We start from the raw sequence: 11,402 nt of genomic DNA, 5'->3' as shown, positions 1-11,402 counted from the left end.
GCTTCACGTCTGCAGAGAATCCACCAGCAAGTGACCCATGCCACGGCTGCAGAGGCGAAGGCGAAAAAACCTTCTGTCAGGTCCCTCTGCCAAGGTCGCACCGGAGGAAAATTCCTTCGCGACCCAAATATGGGCGATCAGTAACTGGCCACAATGGGACTAAGACTCACCAGCCAGCCTCCAGGAAAGCCATTCTCTGCAGTCCACTCAGAACATACGCACTCTTCACAAGTCCGCTGGCTACGGCGAATCCCATCCATCTAACATCCCATCACAGACCACTGGGCATACTTAACCTGCTGATAATCAAAGATCAATTGCCAACTTTAAGGCTATCCCATCAACCACCCCTTCCATAACTTATCACGCTTAGTCCTTAAAGCCAGATATGTCTTTGGCCCACTACTCCCCTCGGAAGCTGTGGCAGAACCTTCATCCCCTAATGTTATAAACTTCATCTAATTTCAGTCTAAACTCCTAGTGTCCAGTTTATACCCATTTGTTCTTGTGTCTTACATTGGTACTTAAGCTTAAATAATTCCTCTCCTGCTAATATAATCCGCCCTGATATATTTATAAAGAGCAAAGCATATCCCCCTCACCTTCTTTTGGGTTAGGCTAACAAGCAAGCTCTTTGAGTCTCCTTTTATAAGAACAGGTTTTCCATTCCTTGGATCATCCTAGTAGCCCGTCTCTGAAACCTGTTCCAGTTTGAATTCATCCTTCTTAACATGGGAGACCAAGAACCTGCACACAGTATTCCAGATGCAGGTCAATCACCAGTGCCCTTATATACACTGCACTAAAACTCCTGTATTCTTCCTGCTGGAAATACCTTCGCCTATGCATCCTAAAACCCGCATTAGCTTTTTTACCGGCATATACATTGGCGACCATAGTCATTCCTGTGATCAACCAATACTCCAAGGTCCTGCTCCTCCTCGGTTGCTTCTACTGATGTGTCCCCAATTTATAACTAAAAATTCTTAAATTATTAATCCTAAGTGCGTGACCTTGCCACTTTCCACTATAATTTCAATGCCTATCACATTACTCCAGTTTACAACCAGGTCATCCAGGCCCTTTCTGTAGGATTTAATCCTGGCCTTCTCTGTGTTAGCAATACTTCCTCCAGCTTTGTGTCATCCACAACTTATTAGCCCATTCCCAGCTTTTTGTGCCAAGGTCCGTAATAAAAGCGTTAAATAAGATGGTCCTAAAAACGACCTCCCTTGAGGAACTCCATCCTAGTCATCCAAACGCTATACAGCCTGACAGTCTCACCCTTCAGCTCACGACCGTTGGAGTCTCCCCTTTACCCAGTTCCTTATCCACCTTACAATTTTCAGTATTTGATATCCCAAATTCTTTTCCAATTTAACTAATATATCACCCCATAGAGAGAGCTGAACCGTGTCAAATGCCTTAACTGAAAATCAAGGTAAATTGATACTGAGCATTTCCTCCTTGTCAAATAATCTGTCACTTCCAAAGAGGAGATTCGGTTGGTTTGGCACATCTACTTTTGTAAAACCATGTTGTAATTTGTCCCAATTACCATTGACGCTCTAATGTCCTTAACTACTTTCATTCTTCAAATTTTTTCCAAGCCCTTACAATAACTACAGATGTCAAAACTAATAGGCCTATAGTTACTCAGATCACCTTTTTTCCCTTCCTAAAAGATAGGATATGTCTAGCCAATTCTCCAGTCCGTACGGTACAACCCCTGACACGTAATTACCGCCTTTCATTAAAAATTCTTCCTAAGGGCTTGCAATTTATCGCCAGTTCCTTTAATATTCTTGATGAATGATTATCCGGGCCCTCCGACTTTTGGCCCGACTAAACTGTTGGTCAAGTTTAGAGCTTCCTACTCGATGTGGTAATATCTACCTCAGCTTGAGGTCTTCAAACCACAATTTGAAGACTTCAATAACTCAGACATAGGTTAGGGGTTTGTTATAGAAGTGGATGGGTAGGATTCTGTGGCCTGCTTTGTGCAGGAGGTCAGACTAGATGATCATATTGGTCCCTTCTGACCTTAAAGTCTATGAGTCTATGAGCTCGATCACACAGGGAGTTCTCAGGGTCAGCAGGGCGAGGGGCTCAGCCCAGTCTCTTGGAGGGTGTGGGGGTGGGGATTACCTTGTCACAGCAGCTGCACCCGTGTGGTGGCTTGGAGAAGAGCAGGAGAGATCCCAGGAGGCCAGAGGTCCCCTCAGCGTCCCTGCCCAGCTCCCTCCCGGAGCCCAGCGCCGGTGGCAGGACACTCTGCACCAGGTGCTGCAACTCAGGGTTGCGGTAGCTGCTCCAGAAGGGCTTGAATGACACGTCTGGGGGGCTGCTCACGCCTACGGGGAAACAGCAAGTGGGGAACTGGGACATGGGGCCTTTCCCCTCCAGGCGGTGCCGGCTCCAGCTGGATCAGAGGCAGCAATTGCGACATGGGGCCTTTCCCCTCCAGGGGGCACAGGCTCTGGCTGGCTTGGGGGGGCCAGTGATTGGGACATAGGGCCTTTCCCCTCCAGGGGCACCGGCTCTGATCTGATCTGGCCTGGCCCCAGGGGCTGGCTGGCTCCGACGGTGGGGAATAGAACTCAGGTCGTTGTCATTGTGTAAGATGAGGTTGGTGGGTCTCAGTCCAGTTCCCAGTGGGGCATGTGTCCTCCTCACAGAACTGGCCACCTGCCTGCCACTGCCCCCCCAGGGGCAAGGTCAGACAGGGTGGGGAGGGGCATGGAACTTGCCCCTGGAGAGGGAAGCTGGGGGGCTGGGGGTGATGGGCTGGTGTGGGATTGGGAGGAGCTCCCCCTGGAGGAGCATGGGGCTGGTGGAGGGTTACCTGGCAGGGGCCGACAGGCCCAGCTCTGGCTGAAGTCCATCTCAGCGGGGGGGCTGCACTGCGGCTGGCTGGCTGCCCCCTCCCTATCCTGCACCCCGCAGCTTTCCAAGACCCTGGGATGGGCTCTGCTCCCTTCCTCTGCCCCGTGCCCCAGCTCGGGGGGCTGGGCTGGCTCCGGCCCTGCTCGGGGCACTCCCCAGGCTGGATCTGGAAGAAGGATTTGCTGGTGAGATTCCCTGAGCCTCCTCTCCACCCCCAACCTTGGGCTGGGCAGGGCAGGCGAATCCCTGGCCTCCAGGTGAGATCACGGGGGTGTTTTGGGGGTTCTCTCCATGTTCACCCAGCCCCACCCTTCCCCTCCCTTGCTATCCAATAGAGGGCGCCCTTCTCCCCTTGCCTGCCCCCTCCCCCCATTCTTCCTTTGAGGATACTTTCCCCTCACCTGCTGCCCCAGCTCACCCCTCCCCCCGCCCCTCCACTCACCGCCAAGACCCTCTGGTCGCTGCCCTGGGTGGTTTGGGCCCCTCTTGCTTCTCACCAGAAAGGAGCGCGGCATCCTGGCAGCTGCGGGATGAGGAGAGGTGGCATCACTATGTAACCGGCCCAGCTCCTGCCCCATGGGGCCTGCGGGGGTCGCTGAGCCAGTTGGGAATGGCCCAGACAGGCCTAACCTGTCGCTGGTCTGTAGCAGGTCCCAGTAGGGGCAAGTCGCTAAGTGCCCCCTCCCGTCTCCTGCCCCTCAATCATTCTCCTCTGCAGACAGGACTGGGGTCAGGACTCCTGGGCTCAGTTCCCAGCTCTGGGAGCGGAAGTGTGGTCTCATGGTTTGAGAGGGGGTGGGGAAGGACTGGAGGTCAGGACTCCTGGGTTCTGCCTGTCTCTCGCTGTGTGACCTTGAGCCAGTCCCTTCCCCTCTCTGTGCCTCAACTGCCCCATCTGTTCATTAACATCTGTGACCATGCTTCACTTCACAGCTCCAGACACCCTTTCCTGCCCTGAACCTGACAGTACTGAGGGGAGGGACCAGGCTTTGAATTTGTTTGTACAGCCCCATGCACAAGGGTGCCTGATAAACCATGGGGCTGATGAGCCTGTCCCCAGGAACAATCAGATGCTACCTCACACCACTCAGGATTAGTCATAATGATACCTGCCTGGCCCACTGAGAGGCAGGTCAGGGTATCCCAGTTAATGGATGGTGAAGAAACCTGTTGTCAGCTCAGGCAGCAAGACAGTGCCAAACCTGATACTGGAACCTAGGAGTCCTGACTCCCAGCCCTCCCTATTCTAACCACTAGACCCCACTTCCCTTCCAGAGCTAGGAAAAGAACTCAAGAGTCCTGACTCCCAGCCCCCCCCATTCTAATCACTAGACCCACTCCTGTCCCAGAGCTAGGAAAAGAACCCAGGAGTCCTGACTGCCAGCCCCCATCTAGCTGCTAAACCCATTCCACTCACTCACCCTGGAAACAGTAGACTAGATCCAAGCTGTGCCTCAGACAGCAGCCACAAGAGGTGCCGTACAAATGTGCCAGAGCTCGGCTGGTGTAAATCAACCAGGCTCCAAATGAAACCATCCGATTTCCACCGCCTGGGGATCTGGCCCCAATGACGCCAGTTGGAACGACCCTCCAGTTTGGCATCTGGCCCACAGTACTGCGGGAAGTTTTCCTACACAAAACTGGTGCAGGATTCATCCCAGCTCCCCAGCGCCCGCTGAGCGACACTGGCCCCCAGGAGCTGGGGACTTGGCTGCTTTTAGAGCCTCCAAGTACTGTATGTACTGTCCTCGTGGCGGGAGACGACAGAGTAAGTGGCATCAGCAAGTTACGGGCCAGCCCCCTGCAGAGCACCAGCTCCAGACACGGCGCCCCAGGGCCAGAGCCGGAGCCAGCACAGTGCGAGTCAGGTGGGGTTGGGGTCACGGAGCCATAGCTGGTCAGGATGGTGGGATAGAAAGAACTGGCTGTAGAGACTGGACTGTAGGGGGAGTGGGCTATAGTGGGTTAAGGCTTGATGGAGCTGGGGCTCAGGATTCCTGGGTTCCATCCCTTGCTCGGGGGGGGGCAGTGGGGTCTAGTGGTTACAGGTGGGGAGCTGGGAGACAGGATGCCTGGGTTCCATCCTCTCCCCTGGGAGGGCAGTGGGGTCTAGTGGGTAGATCGCGGGGGGGGGGCTTGGGAGTCAGGACTCATGGGTTCTATTCTAAGCTCTGGGAGGGCAGTGGGGTCTAGTGGTTACAGGTTGGGCGCGGGGAGTTAGGACGCCTGGGTTCTGTTCCTGGCACCCATCCCTGCAAGGTGTGCTGCCTGAAAGGGCCCCAATGTGTCTAATCTCCATGCTATTTCCTGCCATGTGGAAGCCCCAGCGGTACCCAGTCTGGACAGACACACTCCATCGGCAGCAAGGAAGCCGTGGCAAGGCACTCGCATGGACCTTGCACCCCCAAGGGTTCACTCACCTGCAGCCTCCACGCTGTGGGGGAGCTTCTGCGGGTGGCTATTCCACCACCTTTGCCATCTCAGCCCAAGAGCTGGGCAGGGCAGAGCACTCATATGACGTGCAGCCAATCAGGCTGCTGGATGGGGGCTAACGCTCTCTGCTGCAAACCACAGCTGGCTTCCTTCTGATCCGAACAGGCGCCCAACTGCCAGCTGCAAGGCAGAAACCACTGGCTGGAGGCAAGAGGGTGGGGGAGTTTAGTGGCAGCAGTCTCTGATCCAGCTGTGCTTTCAGCAGGGAGCTGGGGCTGTTGCAGTTAACTGGGGCCATCAGCAGAAGGGCCTTAGCTAAGACGCACTCTCACTTGCCCCAAGGCAAGGCAATGGGCCCAGACTGTCCTCATGCTGCAGCTTAGAGACCGCATCCATCTGTTGATCAGGCTCTTTTTGCCAGCCCATAACGCACGCACGGCATCTCTTTTACGTACCAACCTGGGCAGAAATCTGTGCTCTGAGAACACTGGCAGTTCACTGCAGGGCCAGCAGGGGGAGCACGAGGAATTGCTTTTGTGTAGAGCCTACAAAAACCTCCCGCCAGAGCGGAGCTCGAGTCCAGCTACATCATTGTGCTGGAGATCACGCCCCTCACTGTCATGCTGGGTGCTGTGCAGCCAGCGAGAGAGACCGGAGGCTCCGTTGTGGCAGGTGCTGCGCAGACGCCTAGCGAGACAGACAGTTCCTGCTCACAGGAATTTACGATTTAAATAGATGAGAGAGATGTAAAATCCCCCTTTTACAGCTGAGAAACTGAGGCCCAGATTCACAGAGATACTCCGGTGTCTAAGTGTAAGGGGACTCTTGTCCCCTTACTAAAACTCATGTGGGTGGGTGGAGGGTTGTTGCTTGGCTAGCTCCCAGTAGCAAAAGAAAGGGGGAGGGTCGATGGGAAATCAGGACCCTGAGACTGACAGTCCCCGGGACAATGGGGAAGATGCCAATATCCCAGGTGAGCCTGATTGACAAGGCAGGGCAGGCTAGTGAGGGGTCAGGAGGCTGGGGGGGGGGCAGGGTGTCCCATCCTCCTTGTGAGCTGAAATTGCCTGGCCCAAAGCAGGGCTGAGCTAAGCAGAAAGCAGGGGCCCAAGCTGAGCTGAGGAGCAGAACTGCACCGGCCAGAGCCAGAGAGAACCAGAGAAGCAGCCCAGGGACCAGATCTGTGCTGGGAGCAGAGCTGCAGCAACCAGAGCCAGAGGGGCCAGAAAAGCAGCCCAGAGAGCTGGAGGCAGAGCAGCATCAGTGCTGGGGCTGGAGCTGGAGCAGTGAGCACTGTGGGGAGCGAGGGGGAACCTGGGCAGCAGGCGCAGCGCAGGGAGATGCCCCCAGCCAAGAGGCCTTGCAGGCCAGACTTGGAGGGGGATCATAATTCTGATGGGGGGACTGACCCTGGGAAGAAGGGTCCTGCCAACTAGAGCCAGAGGGCATGTGGCCACTGCCAGAGAAAGGGTCTGACTCACAGCATCCCTGCAGCACAGCCAGGGCCTGAGCAGGAGGCCTGGGACATGTGGGCGACAGACTGTGACCTGCCCTTACATTCCAGAAACGGCTGGTTGTGATGTCCCTGTGCCACAGAGTGGAGTCATGTGATCATCTTGGTTTTTAAAAATGGATTGGTGTTAAATAAATTGTATTTGCTTTGAACTATATTTGATGATCAGTGGGTCGGGGAAGCCTCCAGTGCAGAGAGAGCACCCCAGAGTGGGGATACCCTGCTTAACCCCTGCCCTAAGTGACCATGACAAGGTTGAGGGTCAAGCCCCCCCAGGAATCCTGGACCCAGCCTTGTTGGGGTTCTGAGGATTCTGCCACACAGGAGAGTGGAAGGGGAGCCCTCAAGGTCAGACAGGCCTTTGGGTAAAGAAGTGGGAGCGAGGACTCGGATCCTTTCACCAGCCCATTTCACCGGGGTTGTGTATAAGCCAGGAAAGTCCCCCACAATAGCAGGACCATTCCCTCCGCTTACCTAAGTCCCAGTTTTATGCATCCTTGTGATCCACAAAACCCATGCTGGCTGCTGTCAAACCCTGTAGGTACCTAAACCTGGCACCTGTGTTTTCAGAGTAAAGTTTCCTTTGGCACCAAGTTTCAACCTCTGGGCATGTGCACTGCTGCCTCCCTCTACTTGACCGGTGCCTAAGTGCCAGATATCTGTGAACCCGGGAAGATAAGCAGAGGCGTGCCTGCCTCAACCACAAGGCCCGATCTGATAGTCAGCCTCGGAGGCCACCCACTGGATCAGGTCCCATTCAAACTCCAGCCAGAGAAGGCAGCGGTACCATCCCCAATGTTTTAGGCCAGTGGACGGGCACTCAGCAGGGATGTGGGAGACACAGGTTCAATCCTCCTTCTGCTTGTGGGGGAGTGAGGATTTGAACAGGGGTCTCCCACATCCCAGCTGAGTGCTCAAGCCACTGGGCTAAAGGTGTAAGGGGGCTACAGCACCCCTCCTGCTGTGCAGCGAAGCAGACATCGCTGTGATGCTCACCACAACCAGCTGTGGCGCCTGCCCCCAGGGAGGGCTTCCCAGCTGTGGATTGCTACTGGGTGGAGGTACCTAACAGCAGGCCTGATTTGTGCCAAATTCCATGAGGGGGCGGGGGCTTTAGACACATCCCTCTTACCAGCATCGCCCCATTGGCTAGTTTAGGCAGCTTCTACCCTAGTGTGCTGGTTTTTGCGGATCCTATTTGCCAGCCCCACAATGGATAGGAACAGCTGATACAGTCGGTTGGAGGGATGGGAGCAGTCCTGGATGGGCCCAGCCCTGCAATGGACAGGGATGGCTGATACAGATAGGGGGAAGGGAGCAGTGCTGGATGCAGGGCCGGCGCTACCATTTAGGCAGCCTAGGCAATCGCCTAGGGCGCCAGGATTATTTGTGGGGGGGGAGGAGGGGGGCGGCATTTTGCCAGGGGAGGTGGGATGGCAGGCGGCTCCGGTTGACCTGCTGCAGGCATGCCTGTGGAGGGTCCGTTGGTTCATGGCTCCAATGGAGCTGCCGCAGTCATGCCTGTGGACGGTCGGTTGCTCGTGCGGCTCCAGTGGACCGCCCGCAGGCATGCCTGCGGCAGCTCCACCAGAGCCACATACCAACGGACCCTCCGCAGGAATGACTGTGGCAGCTCCACCGGAGCCACGGGATCAGCGTGGGGAGCAGTGAAATGGCCGTGCGCCTAGGGCGCGAGAAATCCTAGTGCCGGTCCTGGCTGGATGGCTAATTCAGATAGGGGATGGGAGCAGCACTGGATGGGCCCAGCCCTGCAATGGATGGGGATGGCTGATACGGATGGGGGGAAGGGAGCAGCGCTGGATGGGCCCAGCCCTGCAATGGATGGGGATGGCTGATATGGATGGGGCGATGGGAACAGTGCTGGATGGGCCCAGCCCTGCAATGGATGGGAATGGCTGATACGGATGGGGGGAAGGGAGCAGTGCTGGAGGGGCCCAGCCCTGCAATGGATGGGGATAGCTGATATGGATGGGGGCACAGGAGCAATGCTGAATGGGCACTAGCACCTGGACCCTGCACCCAGCACCCAAACTCCATCCCAAAGCCTGCACCCTGTACCCCTCCTGCACCCTAATCCCCAGCCCAGGACCTGCACCCCACACCTTTCCCCCCCAACCCCTCCCAGAGCCTTAGGCAGGTGGGGGGTGGAATTTGGGGGCGGGGGGACAGAGTTTGCACCAGCAAACAGAACAGTAAGAGGCCTAAATTGCTGCCTCTTCCACGCCTCCAGACCCGGAAATTCAGACAGGGCCGGGAAGAAGGCAGGAGCAGCCCCTCTATCCCAACTGATGCACACCCAGTACTGTTGAAATGCAGCCACCTCTGGGGTGGAGCTACCAGCTTGAATCACAGCCATGGGAGGAGGTTTTGGGCAGGATACACACTGCTAATGCAGAGGGATCTTTAAGGCCTATACGCAGGCAGCCATGGCTTTAAAATCTTGACAGGATGCCGCACCTGCAGTCAGCTGCTCCGAACCACCTGCCTGGATGATAGTTGACCACATGGGGCATTGCCAGGTCCAGCTCTAAATCCCCCAAGCAGCTCCTGCAACATGCACCTCTGAACATCCTCCCCACCGTGTCAGCCATGTGCTAGTTTCACTCCCTTGCCGTCTGGTTCTGCTCTGACTCACGGGAGCCCTGATTCCCCTGCCCACTTCCTGTCTCAGCTGGGAGGTTGGTTGCACAGATCTCGCTCTGGGCTGGGCAGGATGACTCGGTGCAAGAACTGAACGGGCAGTACAGGGCATGCCTTTGCTCTGCTAAATCCTTCCCATGAGCTGCAAGTCACAAAATCTGGTGCGTGCAGCAAGTCCATCTGCCATTGGCTGCCAGCTTGGCTCAGACTGATGGGCCTATCTAGCCTGGTATCCCACCTGTAGCAGGGTCCAGCACTGCCAGTTGCAGAGGACGCACCCCACTGGGCATTAATGGAATAATCTGCTCCCAGGGGAAATTTCTACCTAACCATTAGCTAAAGGTTGGCTCATGCTCTCAAACACTGGGGCAACTGACCTGGTACGAGCATTGGTGCCAACTCTGTGAGTGCTCTGGGCCTGGAGCACCTACGGGGAAAAATTAGTGGGTGCTCTGCACCCACTGGCAGCCAAGCTCCTCGCCCCATCTCCTCCTCCTCCTCCCCTGAGCATGCCACATCCCCGCTCCTTTGCCTGCCTCCCAGTGCTTCCCGCCAGGCCACCGCCAAACGGCGTAGCAAGCTCTAGGAGGGACGGGGGAGGAGCGTGAACTTGGCATACTCTGGGGAAGAGGCAGGGTCAGGACGGGGATTTGGGGAAGGAGTCGGAATAGGGGCAGAGTTGGGACAGGGACTTTAGGGGAAGGGGTTGGAATGGGGGTGGGGCAGGGAAGGGGCATCATGGACAGGGTGGAGTCGGGGTAGGGCTGGGGGCAGGGAGGGGTTGGGCACCCACTGGCGGAAGCAAAAGTTGGCACCTATGTGTAGGAGCCTGGCAGGTATGGCCACTGACAGCAGGGGAGCAACTCAGCTGCACTAGATATTCCAGCCTAAAGCAGCTGAGATCCCCCCAGCTCAGCCAGAAGGAAACTATTTCCACGGAAGCATATGCTCAGCCCTGCTGTTCAGGCCCCATCTGCAGCAGGATGCACTGCCCACTGCTTGGCCTCGCAGGCTCCCTGCTAATGGGGAGCTCAAGCAAAAGGCTAGTAGGACCAGATTGTGGCTCGCAGCCACGGGGTGAGGAGCTGGAGTCCTGGAAAGAATTATGACCAAATTCAGGAGCTCTGGCAAGGGGCAAAGGGACATCTGGCCAGGGTCACCCTGGTGACAGCCTGATTTTGGTGAGAGCCCGCTCAGCATGGGGGCGAGGGCAATCACTTAGAATGTGAGTGCTGTGAATTTCCCCTTAGTGTGAGTTATTCTTAGGGGTGGGCAAAGCGGTTTCGGGGCCTGGGAAAGGGGGTGGACTGACAGCCTCCCAGAAAGGCCATGACGGGGCACTTACCCCACTAGCCTTCCCTTATGGTGTGTGGTCCTGCAGTTGCCAACTAAGACTGGTCTGTGTGAGATGGACACCAGCCCTACAAGAACTGGGACTCAGACCCACCAAACAGCCACCATCAATAGTCACTCCCTGAGCTGGGCTGGCTCTGAACCAGTGACCAAGATGGCAAAGGCTCTGGGCTGGATCCTGAGCTGATGTAAATCAGAATTGCCTCATTAAAGTGAGCAGAGTGATGCTGATTTACACCAGCTAAAGATCTGGCCCTCTAGGTCCCATATCAGTTCTCCCCTCACTCCCTTGCACAGAGTTTAAGACTAGAAGGGGACACTGTGCTCAATGTCTGCCCTCCAGCGTAACCCAAGCCAGAGCAACGCACCTAGAGCTCCCAGCACACAGCCCATAACTCATGCTTGAGCTACCGCAGCTCATTGAAAAACACTTCTGCTCAAATGCTGGAGAATCCACCCTGCCCCCAGGTCATTTCTGGTGGTCAGTCACCCCTCACCATTCAACATTTGCACCTCATTTTCAATCTAAATTTGTCTGGCTTTAAATTCCAGCCAC

General features: G+C 56.0%; 2 protein-coding genes across 3 annotated transcripts in view; both read right to left on the bottom strand.

Moving 5' to 3' along the window:
* LOC116825426 (uncharacterized) overlaps positions 1-5,400 on the bottom strand; it is a 12,868-nt gene extending 7,468 nt beyond the window's left edge. The window contains exons 1-4 of the mRNA XM_032781436.2: positions 5,307-5,400; positions 3,329-3,409; positions 2,846-3,052; positions 2,149-2,354 (exon numbers count right to left, since the gene is read on the bottom strand). Of these exons, the coding sequence (XP_032637327.1) occupies positions 2,149-2,354; positions 2,846-3,052; positions 3,329-3,409; positions 5,307-5,400 (588 nt within the window). The remainder of the gene's footprint in view (positions 1-2,148; positions 2,355-2,845; positions 3,053-3,328; positions 3,410-5,306) is intronic.
* Positions 5,401-5,415: 15 nt separating this feature from the next.
* Positions 5,416-11,402, bottom strand: part of EVI5L (ecotropic viral integration site 5 like) — a 99,059-nt gene continuing 93,072 nt past the window's right edge. Inside the window, exon 20 of one of the 2 annotated variants that reach the window (XM_032781423.2) lies at positions 5,416-5,520. In XM_032781423.2, the coding sequence (XP_032637314.1) occupies positions 5,416-5,520 (105 nt within the window). The remainder of the gene's footprint in view (positions 5,521-11,402) is intronic. The other variant, XM_075061186.1, reaches the window with a different exon arrangement.

Source organism: Chelonoidis abingdonii, chromosome 26, assembly GCF_003597395.2.
Source record: "Chelonoidis abingdonii isolate Lonesome George chromosome 26, CheloAbing_2.0, whole genome shotgun sequence".
In the NCBI taxonomy this organism is placed as follows: domain Eukaryota; kingdom Metazoa; phylum Chordata; order Testudines; family Testudinidae; genus Chelonoidis; species Chelonoidis abingdonii.
The sequence above is the reverse complement of the archived record's forward strand: the minus strand, read 5'-3'. Positions and strand labels throughout refer to the sequence as shown.